Source organism: Mycteria americana, chromosome 6 (genome assembly GCF_035582795.1).
Source record: "Mycteria americana isolate JAX WOST 10 ecotype Jacksonville Zoo and Gardens chromosome 6, USCA_MyAme_1.0, whole genome shotgun sequence".
In the NCBI taxonomy this organism is placed as follows: domain Eukaryota; kingdom Metazoa; phylum Chordata; class Aves; order Ciconiiformes; family Ciconiidae; genus Mycteria; species Mycteria americana.
In genome coordinates, this window is record NC_134370.1 from 34,356,865 (window position 1) to 34,379,412 (window position 22,548).

The 22,548-nt window shown below is 42.3% G+C and overlaps 1 protein-coding gene across 1 annotated transcript in view; it reads right to left on the minus strand.

The window, feature by feature from the left end:
* ANK3 (ankyrin 3) overlaps positions 1 to 22,548 on the minus strand; it is a 213,935-nt gene that overhangs the window by 3,986 nt on the left and 187,401 nt on the right. The window contains exons 38-43 of the mRNA XM_075505280.1: positions 22,414 to 22,488; positions 21,399 to 21,530; positions 20,213 to 20,356; positions 17,214 to 17,301; positions 14,798 to 15,176; positions 513 to 605 (exon numbers count right to left, since the gene is read on the minus strand). Of these exons, the coding sequence (XP_075361395.1) occupies positions 537 to 605; positions 14,798 to 15,176; positions 17,214 to 17,301; positions 20,213 to 20,356; positions 21,399 to 21,530; positions 22,414 to 22,488 (887 nt within the window). The 3' untranslated portion in view covers positions 513 to 536. The remainder of the gene's footprint in view (positions 1 to 512; positions 606 to 14,797; positions 15,177 to 17,213; positions 17,302 to 20,212; positions 20,357 to 21,398; positions 21,531 to 22,413; positions 22,489 to 22,548) is intronic.

Sequence of the window (22,548 nt, forward strand, 5' to 3'; positions counted from 1 at the left end):
TTACAATCGTTAAGGCTGGATCAATAAAATTCGCAAGAAACAGTTGGTAAGGACTATTTGTTGGCAAATATTGAGACACTTCACTGGTTCTTACAAGGACTTGGACTTGCATAACTGCCCTCAGATCGCATGCCCAACAGTGGAAGAAGCCTTTCACTCCCAGTAGATCTACTGTGTGCAGCTCCTTCACTATTTGTGTTTAAGCTGATTTTTAGGAGTAGAAAGTGCTGTGGATTACAGACACTACACTTTGTAAAACTCCCCAAAATCTTACACATGCCTCCGTATTGCTTTGCTTTATGTTCCAAGAAGTAAAGCTCAGTTTCTATACATCAACTCAAGGTCATTTTCTGCTTACAAGATCAAGGGCCATCTATTCAGCTTTGCAGCTTGAAAGCAATGTCAAGGTAGCAGCAGGCAAGCCATTGCGCAGCCCAGGTGCCAGCCCCCCTGCTGCGCAGCACTGTGCTGGCAAAAGGCTTTAGCAATGGAAGAAAATTGATCACACTGACCGTTCAGTGGTCGGCTTTCAGCTTTCACGAGTAACTTTTCTTCTCCACGTGTCTGACTTCTTTCTTTGTCTTAACCTTATAAGCTTCTCCCTGCTTTAAAGGAAAAGTATAAACATTAACATAGTCTGCAGAGAGTGCTCGTAATTATAAACCTGCTTCCAAAACAGGCTCCACATTTTGCTGTAACAGGATAAGTAAAAAGCAGTTAAATCACATTAACACTTCATTTCAAAGATACACGCAATCTACTTATCCACTCCGCTGAGCTGCAAAAGCACAGGCCTGAAATATCATCTTCAAGTAGAAAACACAGGTCTACAATTTCAGCACAGCCCCTGGGTTGCAGTGCCTGGCCGGCAGCCCTTGGCAGAGCCCCTGCCATCAGCTGCAGCGGGATTCAGCACCACCGTCAAGGAAAATCACCTTTCCCAACCAGCTTCCCAGCTCAGCCGGGATCGGCAGACGTTTCCGACAGCATAGGCCATGGCTGCTGTTATGATGTTTCACAGTGTCTGTGCTTTAAAGTGAGCAGGTTAGTAATGGAATACAGGGAGGAGGAAGAAAGCCAGCAAAAACCACCACCAAAGCAGCGCAGCAGTAAAACCAATGACAGTGACAAGCAGTGCAGGTTTCAGTGTCTTTAAAACAGCAAACCCCAAAATAAAGTTCATCTTTGCTCATTAAAAGTAGCTCAATAATCATCTAAAAATAAATACTCCAGTAATCACAAACCTCATTCACATCAGAGAAAGGCATCTGTTTATGCGTGGTTATCGGCAGAATTTACCCCTCGGGTGATCTGCATTGATGTATTTGTAACTATTTGTAGTTTCCAGCTAATCTAATCTGGTGCAGCAAATTGAAAATGTTTCCCCTTTGCTGGGCAGGATTTATTTTTTGCCTGATAAAGGACTACGAAAGAGGGGACGGAAATATGTTTGTTTCAACTCTCCTATTTCTGTGTCATTTCCCCCCCCCCTTTTTTTAATACCACCAGAAAAAGAGTATTTGTTATCTTTGTTTGTTTCCAAATCTGTTTTCACTCAGACAAAAATCCCATTAACCCCAATAACAACTCTACTGGAGCACAGACCTCCAAGGGCCATGCGCTGGGGAGCAAGGCATGAGCTCCCCTGAAGCCCTTTGTCCCCAGCGGTGCTGCCCGTTCCCCCGAGGCCTCCCTGGGACAGAGGACAGCTCGAGACACAGCCTGCCCCTGCCTGCCCGGAACCCCGGAGCCCCCTGCAAGAGGGGCTGGGGCGTGCTGGGGCACGACAGGCCTGCCCTTCCCGCTGCCCTCCCTTCTTTTTGGGGGTGCTGAAGCTGGGCACAGTCTGGCCCTGCAGAAGGGCTTCTGATTTTAATTGCCAGGGAAAAAATGCTGTCTTGGTGCTTGCTTGTACAGGATACCATTGCTTGGGTATGTTCACGTTCCCCTGAATCCTGCAAACCCTCAGTCACTAGCACAGGGGTATTACGCAGGTGAGCGAGAGGTCAGTGGGGACCAGATTGCGGCTCATTCCTTTGGGCTGGTGAAAAAGCAACACGCTACACCTATGGGTAAAGGCACAAATTCTGCAAGGGCTTAACCCAACCCACAGACCCGGCTCATCTTGATGGCACAAAACAGGCCCCAAACGCATGGTTTAAGCCTGCTGCCTGTTATATAGAAACAGACCTTAATGCTTCTGTGCCGACAGAATTCAGCCGGGCCCCCGTGACACAGCCCCTGTCCGCACACAGCACAAAGAGAGACCCCTGCCCCGTTACCCACACGCACAGCTTGTCAATAACTGCAAGCACTGCACTTTGCCAAGGCTTCTTGTTAAATGCAAACCTCCAGCCCTTTAGCAGCGCTTTCTAGCAGTCAACACAACCCTCCGCGGCTACTGTTATTTCCTGGTAGTCCCCGTTCCATTACCATTTCACCAACTTTCCTCTCATGGGGGATAACAACGCGTCTCACTACCTTCCGGGTGATCTGTGGGAAGCAATACATGAAAAGTATCGATTTTTTTTTTTTCCTACATTCTAAAGGGAGAAAGTATGTTAAAAGAAGTTACTTGAATGCAAAGACTCAGAGCAGTGATGTAATTCATGATTACTTTTCTCGTGATGACGTTGCCTTCTTCATCGGTAAACTGTTCCTCTGTTACAGATTCACCAGGAATGTTTTTTGCTTCCTCGCCCTAAAGAACGTGTTATAAGATTAGCAATATAGCCTATATTCTGCCAAACCCACACATATTTCCACACCAATCCAAGCAACAAGCACATGCTAGCTTCAACTTTATGTAACAGTTTGCTTTATGTCACACACATAGTATGAAAGCCTCGCTCATTTGGCATGCCAATACCTGTGCATTTATTCTACTGAATGTGTCCTTAAAGCCTGTAGTGAGCTTCTAGCACATTGCTCTTATTAACTAATTCATGACATGAAGCTCTCTGGGCAACAAATCATCTTGCGGTCAGTCTGAGTCCTATGAGATGGAGGCACAAATTCATGACGATATAATCTCTAATCAGGCTTCCATTAGCTTTTCACAGCTTCTCAGTGCCCGGCACGCACTGAAACATGGTCTAACACCAAAATAAGGTGGGGGAAATTTGGGATTTAAAAAGAGAGCTCTGCCTATAGTTTGCTAAGCCCGAGATCTTAAACAGACGCACAAAAGACAAGACTCCTCAGCATTTACAAAATTGAAGAAGGTATCTTACGTGACACTTTGCCTGGCACGGTAGCACCTGCCAACCTGCTGAGGAGCCTCGGCAGCCTGGTGCATGAGTTACTGAGACGGGCAGCGCCCCGGCCATCGCTTCTTTAGTACCAGCAATTTATAGGACCAGTGTAAATAAATGTAAAAGCAGTTTCCTAACCGCTGTGCTAGTGACTTAATACCACTACACAAATTATTGTTCAAATTATAAATAAATGACATTACTTTAGAGTCTAAGGCTAGCTGGCAGTCATGAACTTATGTTCTAGAAGAACTCTGACAATTTTACCTTATAAAGTCATGTTTCCAAACCTGGGCGCTAAAGCAAACACTGCATTTGAAGCGTCAAAAATATCGATCGTCTGTGCTTATTTATTTCATATAAATGAAACAAATACAATAATAATGTAGGTAGACTACATGTGAAAAATTCCCACACGTAAACAAATAACCCTTTCAACAAACAAACAAACAAACAAACAAATCCTTAAAACTTTTCTTCTCCCCTCACCCTCAACCCACTATGGAAAAAATGGCAACTAAGGAGAGGAAGCAGAAAGAAACATTGTATAAAACATGGTCTGTCAATACTAACAACAAAATAATATTTGAAATGAGATTATTACAGCTCAACATCAGACTTTCATAATGCTTCCACGTACTAAGCAGCACAGGGCAAATATAATTTCTATTTACTGTGGTCTATACACTACATAGTTGTCTAGATAAGCTCCTGGCACTGCTCTATAATGAACAAATATAGTGATGCCATGTTTATTTTTTTAACCGTTTTCCCTACAAACACATCTTTTTCAATATGTATATTATAACAGTAGGTTTGTATGCAAATTCTAAGCTCTAAGCCAAATAAACCTTTCCTTTTTTTTACAAGCCATTTGTGGTCTTTTCTATAGCCAAGCTTTTCCGTTTTCCTCGCTTTAGAAGCATTGCAGCAGGCAGAAGCCAGAGGGGAGTACTGAAGAGCAGAGCACAGCTCTGCCGCTAACTGAGTCCCCAGTCAACATTTGTCATTATTCAGAAGTGCAGAATTTTTGCTTATTTCATATTGAAAGCTGTATTGAAATCACGACTTGATAATTAAGTAAACCATTTCGGACACTTTACATGTCTTTTTCCCCACACTTTCACAGGCTATATATAAACTGTAAAACTTGTTGAACTTTGATGCTTCAGGAAGCATCACCGAGAGAAGGGCAGGCTCCAGAGCCAGGCAGACGTCACTCTGTAGGGATGTAAGGGCAAGGTCCTGTGTCTGAGATACATCTGGGGCTGAAGGGGCTTAGCTGAGGTCCCCAGGCCTGGGAATGGTGGCATCCCTACAAGAAGTACGGCAGAACCAGCGGCTGCTGAAGCCTTCAGATGGAGCCTGGGCTGGGCCCATACAATTCATTCCCCAGAAGGACTCTGCTGAGGGGTCACGGGAATGAGAAATATATACCTGCCTAGGCACCGACGTCGGGCTATGCGCAGGAGGAGGGAAGTAAGAGGTTGCCCCACCGGTGAGCGGGGCCCCAACACCGCCAGCCTGCTCCTTCCTTTCTCATGAGCGAGACAGCAGAAATGAGAAGGGCATGGGGACTGCTGCTGCGGCAGGGGGGCGACGGCTGGGTAGAGGTTTGGGGAACTGAAACCTGTGGGGTTTCCTAGCCACAATGAAACGGGGGGAAATACTGATTCTGGAGACTTAATACCTTAATCAGAAGCATAGCAGATGGGGAACTAGCTGCACAGTTTCTTTCCTGGCCTCCCACCCACAGGCTCAGAGACTCCCCAGCAAGCTCCTGCATGGTGCCCTAAGGGACAGGAGGGAACCCTGGCCCAGACGTCCCTCCCACCCCATGGAGCACAGAGGTACGGAGAGGTTCCCTCTCATGAATAGGATCTCAAAAGCCACTACAATAAAAGCCATGAAAAACAGAAATAAAACAACATGGCCAGCAGCAAGGTCACCAGACCACCTGGTGCGCCAATACTGCTTGCATGTACTGGTCCTTGGACTCCTTACTGCCGCTATGAGCAAGTTTATTCCTTAAAACAAGTTACTGAGAATTACTGGGTTCAGCTTGAAAATGAAAAATGTATTGATGCACTGAAAGATGTCTCTTGGAAGAAAATGCAGTTTTAAAGGTATAGTGGATCTTAGTTTTTAAGTAGCTACGTGCTCCTTTAAGCACAGTTTAAGGATAAATGCTGTAAATACTCAGCAGTCAGCACGCATGAAATCCAGCTTTCACAATTCTCTTGCTGGTGGGTAGTTAAACAAATTGCAGGAGGGCTCACAATTGGCAGGAGGTAGATCTGATTTACTGACGTTTCTAATCCTATGCAGTTATAAAGACGGATGTTTGCTAGGAAAAAAAACCCTTACCCACTGGCAGTTTTACTTGTCAGATCTCAAACCAGCTTTGGGTTAGAAGGGCACACTAGATGACCTTGTCAACAAAAGCTGTTTTTAAACACAAAGCTGGTGCATCTGCGTCACAGCTAAAGAATAGAATTCTTTCTGCTGCATCATACTTATGTGGGCTTCATTTTACCCTTGACCAGTCGAAATCACTGTTACAATACCAAGAGCTTTAGAAAGGCAGGGAGGAAACTTAATACCGTGATTACTGGAAGCTCGGTTATATCCCTGGGACTAAACCATACAAAGGCTGCAGTCTGCAAGCCTCAGCCCCAGAACATGCCAGGAAGCTTTGCAAAGCAGAGTGCTTTAATGTCACCCTGCTCGCTGGAGTGTAGTCTTGCCAAAACCAGCTGGTATCATCTCTCTGCTGCTCTCCGGGGCAGGAGAAGCAAAGAGCCGCTTCCTCAAAGTCTTCCGCCAGCTCCACTGATTTTCTTAACAGTTATTTCCAGATTATGGGTGTTCCCAGGGACCTCCAGATAAATGGATTTATACAGTCAGTGCTGCAGTATTGTGCCAAAGTTCACTGCAGATTTGTCAGAGCTCTGGTTTTGTTTCATGTTTGTTTTGTTACTAGAGGGATAATAGTCCCTTTTATTCCTCCTATACATCTAGTGTTGTTGTAACAGCGGAGAAAAAAGGTGCAGCTGAATGTCTCTTACCCAGACAGATAAAAAGGAATTTAAAAGCAGACGGAAATAAGCAAGATAGAAAGATCCTAAATATTTAATTTAATTTCACCAAAGACCAGGGGCAATGCTGCAATGGGAACAGGAGCTGTACAGAGCGCTCAGACCTCTTCCCCTACTGGCCTAAGCCACCATCAAGACATAATCCTTTCAGTCTCGAGATCACATTCTTGTAATGCATAAACAGCAGCTGTGCCTCAGTCTCCTTGGGGTCTCAAGCCTCTGTGGCAGTGGCACTAGAAACAAACATCTTTCATTAAGGTCATTTTCATTAGTGAGTTCTGCCTACTCAGGGAGACCTTGTTAATCAGATGCCACAACTCTCCGCCTGTGCCTGTGCTGAGTCTGTACTTGCTTGTTTGCAAATGTATTGCTAAAGCCATAGGGGAGGGAAAAAACCAAAACCAAACAACAAACCAACAGACAAGCCAAGGAGACCTGAAAGGAAATGGTGCTGCAAATGGGGCAGAGCGTAGTCCAATACTGGGAGCTGGGTCATAGCTCTGTTGCTTGTTGCATGGAGGACAACATGATGAACAGACCTTGTAACAGCACTTGTAGTCTGTGTTTTAGTTTACCTCTGTGTTATCTTACCGAGGCCGGCAGCTCCGACCCTGCCGGTCCCTCCTGGGGTGAGGGCACTTAGGGAGCAGAGCAATTCTGCAGCTCTCCCAGCCTGGCAGGGACTGCAGTCGGGAGCCTGCACCCAGCTGAGTACACAAATGGAAACGCTTCCCATGTGCCTTATGTGGGGCACAGGCCCTTCATTCTTCTCACCTACAGGATGGCCACATTTTCACTTTCCATAAATACGTTTCCTCTGAATAATAAGATCATGAAAGTTGCTAGTTCTAGTTTTGACTGACTGCTGCTCAGGCTCCCATGCCACTCCTCCAGTGAAGGCTGAACCAAACCCTCTGCCATCAGTCATGGGGGGGCATTTCATGGGCAAAATACATGGAAAGAGACAAATAAATCTTTAATAAAAATTGGCAAGAAATAACAAAAGTACAAGATACAAAAGACATAAGATCTGAATAACCCCCTGCTTCAAAATCTATTTTATTTTCCATTACAAAATTCTACCATAAACCTTTTGGCAAGAATCTTACTACACAGTTTTTGCCAAAAATTTGTACCCATGAAAGATTTAACAACCTCTGAAAAGGCATGAAAAATTAGACACTGATTTCTGTCATGACTGAATAAAAGGAGCTTTGGATCAGGCTCTGAATGTGCACATTGTGGCAAGCACTCTTATTTTTCCCTTGTGTGTTAATTGCTCGCATTCCTGCACTACCATAAAAACCCGTTTCTTTTGCAATGCCCCATCCCATCAATCCGCCATGTGAACAGAGGAGAAAGGAAGCAAAACCAAAACCATCTGCACTACCTTGAGGTTAGAATACGATCCTATTACATGTAGAAATGGGCATCAGTCCTTGGCTTGTCTGGTTTTATGGGCTCAGCCCTCTGAATTGCTAAAACCCATGGGAATGTGCTTGAGAGTGCTGAGCACTTGACAGGACTCAGCTCTTGGACTGTTGGGAAAATACCTCCGGGGGAGAGAAAAGCCTTTCTCCATATTTGGGCCAGGATAGAGAACTAAGGTAGCAGTTAAAAGGAAATAATAGTGTTAGCAATAACGCAGAATGGCACTGAAAGGAAAAACAAGTTGGGAAAGAAGAACAAAGGTAATAAAGCAATTCAGCCCTGACAGTAGCTGTGGAGGCACATCGCAAAGCCTTTTTTCCACAGGACTCAATTTATCCTCGAGGTTTTGGCGTTACCAAACTATCCCTGCAGGCTATGTGAGTACCTCTGTTGCTTTTAATGCAGCACACAGGCGGTAATGAATATACGCTACGGTAAAACAACGCAGCTCCCATGTGCAGCTCTGCCCAGTGGAGCCTCCAACGCACGCTCGTCCCTTCCCCGCTGCTGCTGTTGGCGCAAGCCGGCAGAGCAGGCTGACGGCACAGGCGCAGCCCTGCCGACCATTTATGAAGCCTGCATCCAGGTTTTTCAGATGTTCAAAACAGTTTTTACTCCAGAGAGCGCAAACTCAAGAAAAGATTTCTAGGGCTGGCTCCTAAGTAACCATAACATAAGACAGTATAGGATAAATACTCCCATGGTGCAGGTGTGACAGCAGAAAAGCACTGGGGCATTTGATCGTCAGTGTGTGGCAGGCTTGCTGCCTGGGGGTCAGGAGAGCCGGAGTAAAAATGAAATGTCTCTGCCTCCTGCTTTGCATCGCCCCTTAACAACCATTTGGCTAGCCAGGAGTGTCAGAAAACACAGGAGCAGACGGAGAGCCCGATTCCCTTCTCGCTACTGCTCTGTGCAAGCGACGCCAGCCCTGCTCAGTGTGAGCCTCAGAGAGGGGCGGCACCGGGGCTGTAGGGTAGGGCACAGCACCGGGCACTCGGGCACTGGCAGGCGAGAGCCTGCTGCTCCCCAACGCTGCTCGGGGCCCTGCGGCAGAAACGCAGGAGTTATTTTGACTCTGCAGGCTGAGAGCTTTGCTCCGTCCTGTGAGCACTATATCCGGAGACCTCTTCCCTGAACGAGGAGCTGTTCCTCAGCTCGTGCATGCTCTCGCAGTGATTTCAGTTCACCCAAACTGAACCTCTGCTCCCAGGAATGTGCAGAAATTAAAGTCCAGATCCCTACCAATGTTAAAGCTCGATTCTTCCATTTCATAGCACCATTTAATGAACTTTACATGATCAAAGTATACCTCTAGAAATGGTGGTTTCCACTATCAAACTCTTTCTCTAAAAGGCCTGCTGATCGCTACTTTGGAAATTTTTCTTGTTCTGGTTTAAGCTTGTCTTGAGATGCAGAGTGGGGGATAAAAAAGAAGCTATAAATCATCAGAAAATGACAGAAGTATCACATGTATTTTCTAATCAAGAGACAGGTACAGCTCTAATCCAATTCAGATCAGACACGTTCCCAGCGGAGCGGGTTCAGACGCCTCCACACACCATGCACACCCTCCCGACTGCCTCTGCACTAGCCGCAGATTGCAACACTGTCTACGCTGCTTTACCGTTGCTCTGTTAAAAGTTCAACCCCAAATTATACCACCAGATTTAAAAACAATTTCCTATGCCTTTCTCTATACACAGGGAATGTACTTGGAAAGCAAGTGAAGGCTGCCTTTTTCCATACTTTTGCTTTTCTACCCTGACATTTCCTGACTCCAAACCAGTGGACACTAAAACAGTTCAGACATAAATTGGGTGGGGGACCTCAGCCACAAGCCAACTATGCAGCCTTTAAAACTTTCAGCACACGGATACTTTATGTCTTACCAGAAATGGTCTTACAGCATTCGAGGGTCTGTAATCACCCACAGGCCGCCTGCCCCGTTTGAAAACAGAAGCCACATTCCTATTTCTGACCAGTCATGTCTTATCTGCAGAGGGAATTACTGATGGAGGGTTATACCCTGGCCTGCCCAGGGCCTTTCATGGAAGGCAGCAGGTTTTGCCTGTAAAGATGAGCTACTGGACAAAATATTCACTTTTACTGAGCTCACTTTTGCAATTCCTGCCTTGTCCCAAACGGCAGCATGACTGGTATACTGAACAAATTCAGGGTGAAGACAGTCAGAAATGTCATCCTGCCTTTTCCGAAAGTGTCTGTATCTTGGAGAGATCGGAAGCTGTGCTGAGCAGCCTATCTGCCATCCACATTATACAAAAGGTGCAGTGCCTGTGTGCATACTCTTCTCCACAAAGCATGCAAATAACAGCAATATAGATATGTGTAACGGGAGTGTCACGAATCATTCCTAAAGTAACAATTATACCTTAGGCAAACTCAGCTAGTGCTGTAATAGCACTCTGGTGGCTGACTGTCTTTTTCATGGCTTGACTACATGGTTTTCTAATAAGAATCTAATAAATCCTGTAAGTTACTGAGTGATTAAGCTAACGGTTTCTGATGCAGAATTATTTTCTTACGCTATATGCTGCAGGCAAATAATGCCATACTATATGACCATACAAGAAAAACTATGAGGGCAAATGCAATTATTTATATGACCGTGCCATTGTTAGCAGTATATAAAGTATAGTATGCTGTAAATAAAGGCCATCTGTAAATAAATATACTGAATAAAGCCTACTGAAGGCAATGCAAAGACTCTTATTAACTTTGGTAGGTTTTAAATCAGGATCACCCGCTGTTTTGAGGCGGTTTTCCAGAACACATTAAGCACTTAGGACCACAAGTTTCAACCAGAGTACATGGCTCATACTCTCCTATATCCCACTCGTGTGCATTCCTGCATTTTTTTAACTTGTAATTTAGAATTTTTTAAATGAAAATGGAAAAAAAACCAAAAAATTGTCACCCATAGCTGCCTGCAACTCATTTTGCTCTAGATCAGACCAATACACTGCACCTAGCTGTAGTCTTTAAGATGCCATGCAAAACAGTGGCAGTGAAGGACACAACATGCCATGCAGCACAGTTGTTTTCCAGCAGAAGACAACCATAAACCTCTGGGTTAAGCAAGGAAAGGCCACCTAGCACTTGGTTATAAATACATACTGGCAATGGAAAGCACGCTACCAGAGGGACTCCAGTATGCCAAAACTGACATTCTGACACAGCAGACCCACGCCCATGCCAACGTCGCCTCAGGAATGCAAATCACAAAATACCTTCAGAATCAACCGCCGTCGATAAACTCTTGTAGTAATTCTCTGCTCTTCATCTGAGCTCGAATCACTCTCAATCTCACTGTCACTACATTCCTAATAAATGCAGTTTTAGTACATTTGAACAGCACATTTGCAAGACAGAACATGCTGATCAGGACTAGGAGAAGAAAACAGAGGTTATCACGGACAGTGTTTTTCCTGTCTCTATTATGTACATAAGGACTCGCAGTTTTGCTCTTAAAGTATATGGTGGGAGGAGGCCTTTTTGCTCCTTGGCATACTGTAGCTTGGCAAGTATAGCAGGTATGGAATATCCAGGCAGCTCTTAAGTCTTAGAAAATGTTATCTGGAATGCATCTGACCCGGGGAATTTCTAAATCTTACGAAGTTGTTAAAAATTTTGTGTACAAAAAAACCTTGTCATAACTGCTTGCTTTTTTCTCCTCAAAAATTAATGATTCACAAGGTATAGGAATTGAATTCCCTCATAAAAAAAGATGACAGTCACACAGAAAGATTCAGTGGAGCGCCTCCACTAAGAAGATTACAAATAAGCATTTTGAAGAATTTCTCCATGTAAATGGCTTTGCTGTTCAGTATTTACCTGCTTTTAAGTAGCAAAACTGTAGCGTGAAGTACAATCATTCTGCATTTTTTAAGAAGGGAACTGGTAGACGTCAGCTCAGGGTGAGGGGGAAGAGCCTGACACTGGTCTCAGCTTGGTGCCGGGAGGTACCACAGCCGCACACAGACATCTGCTCTGTCCTGGCACCCTCTGACAGTCCCAACATTTTCCCTTCCGAAACCCAAGGAGCTCCTCGGCTTTGGGGCTAAGCACCTCTGTGTGCATATGCCTGGCGGAAGGCTTCATACCTATCTGTGTGACGGACACAGGGCAGAGGCTCTCCTCACATGATGTTCGGCTGAATCGACCTTCTGAATAGAGAAATTCAAAAATTTTCTCTATAATTACTCAACGACAGCCTAAAATTGATTTTAAATTCATGAATAGTGGAGATTGCTAACTGCATTTCTGTTTCTGTCTTTGAATCTGGCCCAAGACATCCCAAACAAGAAGCATTTCTCAGAAATGGTGCATAAAATAAGAGTAGGCATAGGTGGGTGGAGGAGAAAAAGGACTCTATAACAAAAAGCATTTAGGGCAGGATGACAGTATTCATCTGCGTGTAAAGTCTCCTGCTGTCCTCTGACACTAGCCAAATATAGACACAAAAAAATCATAATCCAACCCTGTCCTGAAGAAGTAACAAGAAGCAGAAGATTCCCAGAGGGCATGAAGGTTTTGGAGGAAGAATTATTATTAACAAACAGCTTCAAGTGGTTTATTTGTGATGGAATTCTGACACTGGGAATCACCTCGACCATGCAGTAGACATCACCCTCTTTGGGATAATAGAGCAATGGTGCTGCGCTCCTCTCATTTAAAAAGATCACTGGAATCTGATGCTTGAGCATTCGTAGAGAATTATATGGCCTACACTGTCACTGCACTGCTTTTGTAAGCTTTTGGGCATTTAGGTGGACTTGGGATGAGGCCAACAACTTGTTTCATCCACATCACCAGGCAGCAGCCCACCATCAATCGTCTGAGTTTACCTCTTGTTGCAAACTGTGTGCCAAAACACTGATGCAGCCCTCACCCTGCAGGTGGATGACTATTGCTTCTTAGCTCTTTCCCAATGGGTCACAGAAAAAAAATCTCTTACTAGTAATTTTATTTTGTTCCCCCTTTCTTTCCACAGAAATAAATCCGTTTCTTTCATACTTTTCTCTTTATGGAGCATTTCTGAAGAACACCTTGCAGAAATATGCAGTTGAAATTCTCTTTCTGTTTTCATGAGAGCACGTAAGATGTCTCACCACGAATTGGACTGTGTTAGTAGTTAAACTATTGACTTCAAATTAGATTATATTAGAAGATATTCTTGAAGAGATATTGACAAGCTATTAGAAGCAATTCTTGTTGTCATTCTAACAAACACTAGTTTGTTACCCATTCAGGCTTTGTGAGACACCCATGTTTAGAAATCACATTATTTTCTGATACCAGTTTATTCAAAGATCATGTCTATAAAAAGACTTGTAATTTAGAAGATAAGATTATCACCCTTTACCAATAAAGCAAAAGTAGTGCAAAAAGCACGCATAAGAAAAGCACACGCTTATTCTTCCCAATCCAGATGGGATATCCAAAAGTAAAGAGAACACAAAAGTGGATGACAATTTATCTTCTTACTGATGGCAATCCAGAGGGGGAAGCGCAGCACTGTTGCACACCCTCAGAATGTTACAGTGTGCATCTACGCTTGTCCCTGCGTTTAAACTGAGCATAATAATATCAGCTCGAGGTCTGCCCCAAAGCCTACCGACACTAAAGGAACTCTGCCATCTGCCTTTAACTGCCTTTGCAGAAGGCTCTTACATTTTAAGTATTCCAGTAATTAGTGAACATTAGGAAAGATCTTCGCTGCTTCAACTGTGTCACGAACTAATAACAAGATAATAACAATCATATGCTGCATAACTGCTGAGACTGATTATGTTACCATCTAATAAAAGAACTCTTGGTTGTATAATCGAAAGAATAGTTTAAAATTAACTAATTAAACTTGAATGATTTATTGCAGCCTACCACAGCCAACATTTTCATTGTGCTACAATAAAAAAAAAAAAAAGCTATATAATGTAGAAGCAATTCTACTGAAAAACCTCGCTTCCAGAAGTTATAATCTCCTCCTGTATTACACCCAGGAAAAGACAATCTCAGCAGAGAGAGGAATGTAGAAGAAACTCTGCAATTCCCTTTTTCATCCTGGTTCCCTGGTGGCCCTGTGGTCTATTCTGTGGCAACCCTCCCACTGCTGGGGTGAGAGGTGCACGCAGCTACGGGGCTATAAGCCATTCTTTGAATCAACTTTACTTTTAAGCTTCTGGGAAATAATTATAAGCAACTGAGAAAGCTATTAAAATCTTCATTGCCAGAAAACAACTTATAACTGAGGTCCTGCAGTTAAGGATGTGCAAGCCACGCAAGGTAGAAATGAAGGGGAGCCCCTCTACAGTATTTTAAGAAAGAACCACCACCTGGAAAAGCGCTTTACACATTTGGAAATCTTTTGATTCTTCTTGGCTGGATGTGCTTTGGAGTTGGGATGAATGAGGCCATGAAACAAAAAACATAAGGAGGAGATTAAGTATTACCCAAAATTTATTTTCCTGCAAATTAACAGAGTAAAAAAAATGCAGGGGGTGTTGGGGACAAGGAGCAGGATAGGGGCCGAAGAGTCCCTTTGCTTGCTTCAAATGTCACAAGAAGAGGGGAAACCAGTGGCATGAGCTTAACTGGAAGCAGATGGAGGACAGCTGAGCTGTTTGGCCCTGTTTGGTGACACACAGGTGGTGTGTCAGGGCGGGGACGGGGCCTGTTCCCCCGTGATGTGGGACAGTGATCCCAGAAGCTGCTCTAACCTCTTCCAGGGCTTGGGGCTAGTCAGGCAGAGGATTATGCAGCCCTGCTTGGCTCCTCTGCCTGCCCCGACTCCAGCTCTTTCTATTCACACCACAGAATATAAATTTCCACTACCTTCCGTTTTTCTTAATTTAGCAATAAATAGAAAAGGCATAAAGAAGGATGAAAAAAAACCCCCAACCAACCCTGTCACAAACAACTTTACAAGTCTTACGAAAAATTATGTCAAGCAGTAGGGACTCCTCACACAGTTAATAATTACAGGACATACTGTACCTTCTGTTCAGACATTACTGCTCCCTCCTCCTCTTGGATGCTTGTTCTTGGCTTGCCATCCTCAGAAGTACTCCAGCTCATCTTCTTCACACTGACAGGCACAGATGTTTTGTTGCCTTCTGTTGTTGGCTTGTTAGTCTCTTCCAACGATTTCTGATATGCTGTTGATGATAACGTTTGCTCATCAATACCAGCTGAAATGTGGGGCTTTGTTTTCAGGGCTTCTTTGTCACTCTGTTTTCCCACATCATTTAAAGATTCCTGGATGTAGGATTTAGTTTTCGCCTCTGTTGTGGATTCGGATAGGCTTCCATTTGTTTCTGGCTTCCCTGCTTCTCCTTTGACATATGAGGTAACAGAATCCCTACATTGGTCCAAGCTACAAGAAAAAAGAATAGACAGCCATTCAGTGCTTAAATCAGACGCAGAAGGGGAAAGCACTGAGCCTCTTACTGAGCCTTCGTTCTTAGCACATACGTTTCAGACAGAGGAAAGTAAAATTTTAAATTCAGCTTGCAAATTCAATCTATTTAATACCCTTGTCTTCTGCATCATGGTATCTTTTCAGAAGCAACGAGAATATGGTGAACACTTGGAAACAAGGCCAAATGTTTTACGCTAATCCCCTTCCTCTTGTGTATGTTGGGGGAGGGGAGGAGGGGGAGGAAAAACAGAAGGAAAAATACACAAAACCTACCATTGCCCTTGTATAATCACAAGATAAATCCCCAAGGCACTAAATTCTTTAACCTGCTCTCTAACTAAGGAGGTGATGAAACTATCTGTTACTGTGCAATTACGAGTAATGACCAAATAATTAATGTTATTTTTCCCCCAAACTACAATATCTGTACTCCAGATAAGTCATGCCTTTTAAAAAATACTGGTATCTGAAAAGAAATCCTTAGACAGTGCAGCGTTCCAATAATACACAAAGCCAAAGGCAAGGAAGATTACTACAAGATAGAAAGCTGACCAAAATTTTGCTTCAGATTACCTACGGACAGGTTTAACCTGCATCTCTGATGCACGGTTTTCTTCTCTTTTGCATTTTTGCTTGCTTTCAGATAAGCACTATGACTGTACACATGAAAATACTATAGCTATTTGCTGGCACAACTCTTATAAAAGATAGCAAATTGAATTCATCTAGTTGGAAATGGATGTTATCTTCTTAAGGAAGCCCTTTTACTTCTCAAAGTGATCTATTGTGCTAATTTAACACAACACAAAATGCAGAATAACGATGCTTGCTTAACAAAACAGAAATCACATCAGTAGTAGATCAAGTGCTTTCCAGTCCTGAAAGACAATCAGTTTGCTGAAATCAATGGCTGAATTCCCACTGGATTCAATAAGAGAGTATCTAATGCTACCTGGAACCTTAAAACATCCTGAGCCAAAGCTGCAAAGGATGTAAACTGCTGACAGACAAATGATCACTCTGCAGATAATCATTCTCTGCTGATTTACAGCTCATGCAGACCTGGCTCCTTCGATTAGTAATCATGGGAGCCACGTTCAAAACAAAGGCAGGCAGGAGCTCTTCACCCAGTGGGTACCAGTAAGGCTGAACACGCCAACACATATTGTGAATGTTGAAAGCTTAAGTAGGTCCAAGGGGAGGCTGGAAAAGCTCATGCAAGAGAAATGCATTGAGGATAAATATGTAGAAAGCATCCATCTCAGCAGGTCATTACGCTGAAAGCAAGCGGAGCCTGGGAAAGTACCGGAGGAAAACAGCGTATACGTCCACTCTCCTCCTTCCCTGAGCATCCTCTAGTGCAGTGTTGGGAGGCAACATATGGAACTAGACGAATATGGTATCACCATTCTTACCTTCTTATGCCTTGTAACTCAACTCTTTAACAGTCTGGTAGATCAGCATGACATAACATGCTTGAAGTAAGCATTATAAAAACAGTGACAATTTAAAAATTGGCTTATAGAAACAGTAACGACTATCTGAGGGAAGGCAAAGAGATGCAATGAAAAGGATGACTGCTAAAAAGGTACTCGAGAAATAAGAGTAACGTAACATCCTGGTTTCAGATAACGTACATTTTATAGTCCTCAATTTCAGTTACATCTATGCATCACTTTAATTAAAAATGAAAATACACAAGATAAAGACACAAAAAGTATCCACTAAACATAATACAAACTAATTCTGAAATACCTATCTTAAGAATGAAACCTAATAAATACACATTTTTAATGACAAATATGTCTGAGGCCAAATTGAGTCAACTATTACTTTTTCTTTTAAGTATATATATATATATATATATGCATGCATATATACATATTCTCATAGCATAGTGGAGCAGCAGCCTCAGCACTGCTCCTGGAGGTAAAAGCAGCACGGGAAGGCTTGCTTACACACGCACACACACTCTTATACAAAGATCCTCACCTATCATCCAAGCGATCTAGCAGGCTACCACCTATTCTGCATCCTGACGTCGGTGGCTCGGTGACACTTGACGAGTCAGGCTGCCAACCTGTAATTGAAGATATTTCGTGTTCTGCTTGTTGAACACCTTTAAGAATTGACCATACTCTTTCTTCCGTCATCTCCTCAGACTCAGCTCCTTCTTCCAGATGAATGTCCTCAAATAGAGATTTAAGCTTTTCTTCCGTCATCTCCTCATCAGTACCAGACTTTCCTCTCTCAGGCTGTTCAATCCTTACTCCTCTTTTACTAGTCTCTTCACTCTGCCTTTGTTTAGCATCTTTTGATATCCCGCCATAACTACCAAGGTACCGTGGAAAATCCTTAAGGTCCACTTCCTCCAACTGGCTCTCGCCTACGGAAATATCTTTAGGTGTTCCTTCTCTAGGCACTGAGAAATCAAGTTTGCTGTCGTCCAGTGAAGTGTCTTCCTCAGTCACCACTGGCGGTGCTGCTGCTGTACCATCTACTTGTCCCTGGGAGGTCACTAACACGTCACTCAGTCTACTGGGAGTTCTAAGGGGTGACTCTAGGCTAGAGGTGTCGCTAAAGAAATCGTCCTGATGGAAAGGGGTGGGCGGCACGAAGCGCAACCCAGTGGGAGTTTCCAGTTCCACTTGAATGGTGGGATAACCTAAGGAAGACAGCACATTTGGACTGACTGGGATGAAGCATGGGGCAACAAATAAGCAAATGTCAAATGATTCATGAATTACTTAAAGTATGAAATGTATGAGGAGGTGCAGGTGCATAAGAACAAATGCAGTTCTGATAGATTTCTTTACTTTGTCCTAAATAGATGGAACAAAAAATGAGTACTGCCAGTGAACAGTACCGTGAAGCCAGTACTTTTGACTATTTTGTATATAGTCTGTAAAGATTTCAGCAATTGTGTTTGCAGCCATTTTAACATTTTCAAGCTATAGCAGATTGTCTTATGAGCATGCAATAAATCAAATGTGGACAAGGGTGGTTGTCCCTTTAAATCCAATACAATCTCTTGCAGCCATATTGTGTAAATCTTTCTTTCCCAGTTTTTATTTTTTTAAATTTGGAAGTTTAATAAATAGATTTTAAAGACAGAAGTAGATAACATAGGACAGCCACTTTTTTGTCAGCAGGTCTTATTTCTAAAACAGGTCCACATTTTCAATATACTTTTATATAAAAATATACCATACCAGCAATACAATGCTACTAATATATATCTCCAATTTAACCATAGAGCCACAAGAATGGAATAGTTAAAGAATGAGGAACAGAAATGGATCCTAATGAGGATACTAAAGAATAGTAGATCTAAATACACAGCAGGATAAAAAACTAAAAAAGGAAGTTAACAAAGGGATAAGAGAACACAAACACAACAAGGGAGAGCTATATGAATATTTCAGGTACAGTAAAGTTATACAGGTGAGAAGACTGTGGTGAGTAAGGAGATCTTGGTGATCTTGGAGAGTGAGGCGATCTTGGTGACATGGGTACAATCAGATACACTGATCAAATAAAGAGAGAAAAGAAAAATTGATGAAAACATGGGAAAACCATACAAAAGGATTAAACTGAATATACACATAAAAATTACAACAAAATCTGAAGTTTGCTTTCCAGCAAATAATAGGTTGGGTAACCTACAAAAGGAAAAAATATATGCCGTGGGGTTAACTTGACATTGTGCTGCCTGCAAAGGGAGGTGCATTAACAGGGTTTGGTTTTTTTCTTTCCTGAATCAGCTGAGAGAAAGGCAAAGGTGGTCTGGTCTTGGTGAGGAAAGGAAGCTTGAGGAAGGTTCAGAGGAGAGACAGAAAGCAACTGCAGAGAAGCGCATTTTTTTCGTAAAAACATTGATGCTACTATTAAAAGGCGCAAGCAACATTTCAAGAGCAACTTTCTTAAAATGTCAACAGAAAATTATTTCTGTAATGCAATGATTCAATGACCAGCAATGCTGCTCAATAATGGAGGTACACTGACCTTATATGCTCTAAAGAAAAAAATCCTACTAAAATGCAGAGAAAGCTCAATACATACTTGAACAAATTACGAAAAGCAAAAGAAATGTTACTTACAAAAGAAAAATCTTATTTAAGGAGCTATTTATAATACACATGACAAAAATCAAAGTAAAGAATGTAGCAACCCAGTGCCTGTTAACTAACATTTAAAAGAAGAAAAAACAACATTTAGCATCTTTATAATTCAGCATGATAAATAAGTATACCTATGGCAATTCTGTTTTACAAGCAGAACGTCATTTATCCTTTTAATCTGGCTCAAAATTAACCTGCACAATTCTGTTCACAGTTGGTACAGCTTCCATGTGAAAATTATGACACAATTTTACCCATTAGTAGATGGAAAAAGATATTCTCTCATGCAGTAATAAAACATTTTCTTATTTTTCTACTGCTATTGTAGAAATGGTCCAAGTGAAAAATCATAAAGTAATTGATGTTCGCTTGTCTCAAAGAGGCTTAGTAGTAAATTGCACATTCATTTACTCTGTGCAATTACTAAGCACTTTTTTCTCCTTGTTCTTCCTTCTTTTTTTTCTTCAAAGAATTCTTAGTTACTTATCTAGACAGGAAGCCAAAGAATATATGTATTTCCAGGTAACTTGGAAAGCATACGATACCAAGGACATGAAAAATATACAGGGGCAAGCATCAAGGCACAACTATTGCAGGAGAAAACATTCAGGACTTGTCAGCTGACACTGAGGCTGGTGGGAACAAGCTTACCCAGGCATATGTTTGTGGGATCCTGGGCTTATTCTTTGAGATATTAATATGCAACCTATGTATCATACCACGAGCATGCTTTAGGAGAGGAAAAAGCCTTCACATTAAAAACAATTATTTCTATAGAACTTACTGTCTTTTTTTAAAGTCTAGTTTATACAACATTATTGTACTATTGGACATGTCACTGAACTAAATATGAGCATGGAATTCAATTACCATCAATGGGATCATGAAAAACGTTATTTTCATCTGCAAAACTTCTGGTGCCTGAAATGTTTCCATAATCAAATATTGGTCCTTCCAACAGGGTCACAATATCTATTCGATTAATTTTTGTCAATACAGAAGTTAAGGCATCAGCTGAAAAACAAATAAGACATGTCAGAAAAAAGTTAAGCATTGCAGAACTGTGCCATCGTCTTTCTCAGTTACATTCACATTGCGTTAATTATAAATCGCTGGCATATGTTTCTGTCCCAATGCCTTTGGTTCTAGCAAACCCCATCATTTGTCTAAGTAGTCATTCTGCTGCCTACTTGTTCAAGATATACATCTATTAAGAGTCTTCCCTCTCCCCCAAGTATAATTATATTACAACACAAAAGGCACACAGAATAAGGTCAGAGAGTTCTTAAAGAACATATTTACTTACTACAAAAAAAAAAAAAAATCCTTTTACTGGTGCGTAAAAGGACTGTAAAAATCCTTTTACCATTCTGTTTCGAGGAACAACGGAATAGGTAGCCCTGCAGGTAATGATGCATGTAAGGCTATTCATGCAGTACATCATGAAATCTCATTTACAGTAATCTTGCAAGAACACAGTAATACTGGAAATTACTTTTACGGTGAAAGAGATCAAAGTAGACTCAAATACTGTGTAGGAGTGTGCGGATTAGAGAATGGTAGCGAACACCATTGACCTAACGCAAAAATCAAAGCCTCTCTTTCAATTTGAGCAATTCAAGTGAAATGCACAGGTAAAACCAGCAGAATCTGCGCAGAATCAGTGTTGCCATCACTCCTTGCAGGAGGTGGTTTAGTCTTTTCTTATGACCTGCAACACTGCGAGACTACCTAACTTTTCCAGGCAGCCTATTTCCATGTTTCACGTTCCTTGCTATTGGAAAGTTATCCCTAATGTTTTCTTTACTGGAATTTAAGTTCATTACTAGTCCCATCAATTATGGATGCAGAGAACAGATTATTTCCTTCTGCATATATATTGAATAAATATGACACGTTTCTGACTTCTGGTAAAAATATAACTGAAAATTTTTTTTTCCATCAGTGGTTTGCGAAAGACATTCATAACGTTTTCTTCAATTTAACCTGTTTAGAGCAGGCAACAGATGAAATGGGCTGTAAATTATAAACAACAAAAGTAACTACTTGAACTTACTTGTAGCATTTTTCCCATCTCTGGTAACCCATTTTTTTAATAACATGAAGCTTTGCGCAATAAGAGAATTTGGGTTTTCTACTCGGATTTGATTTATTTCATCCACAGAAAAATTCAGTTCTCTTGCCAGTTCTATAAAGACAAAAAAAAGCAAGCAAGAAAAGAAAACAACAACAAAAACACCAAACAAAGCCCAAATCCCTCAATCATCCTGTCAGGCTTAAAAATATTATCTTTCTTCATCTCACACAGATGTCGACAAAACTACCTGACACAAACTTTACAGATAACGATGAACACGGCATTATATACTCATACGTTAATTTCCTAAGACAGACATAATTTTGAATTTCCGTCATCTCTGTGAGCTATTATCGTATTTATACCCAGTAAGCCACTTAAACATGGTGAAAAAAAGCTCCATGGAGACTACCTCATCACCGTTAATTTATAAAATCTGGTGTTTCTGGTGAGTGTTACTCCTTTGCGAGCTCGCTGTGCAGCTCAGCACCGGTGCTGTTGTCACCCACGCCCAGGGAGACTGGGCGTAGGTGACAACTGTAAGCCCATGAAGGGCCAGCTCTGCCTATCAGCATATAGAGGTCCAGCGGGGATATGGTTGGGCCACCCCACACATGGCACTGGCTTGCTGGGGCACTGCTGGGCTCCCTGCCATCTCCAGGGCTTTGGGGAAACTGCTGGCCAGATACAGAGGCAGCCCTGAGCGTGAGTAGAGAGATCCTCTCAAGTCCTTGGGTGAACGCCTTGAGAGGAGAGCCATTTTAGCCATTTTCCCTATTAATTTCTCTTTGATTTATTGCAAGACCATGGGATAATTCTTCACGGCTATTTCCTGTTAGGCATCTTTGCCCAGCAATGTGTTACATGGTTTGGGAGGCTGGGCTTACTGTGAATTCGTGAGAGTCTGATGCAGCCTTGCTGCGGCTTTTGGTAAAAAACTACCTGAAAATGTAATAGCAAAGACTAATTTCAATATCAAAGCAGAAAAGCTTACCTGTCCAGCTAAGTCCTAGGTGATCGGCTACAATTGCCATCCTTATATCTGTTCGTTCACATGGACTCTGTGGACCTGTGATTTACAATTTCTCAATTAAAAAGGTTTTGCACAGCAAACCACAATACTGGACAA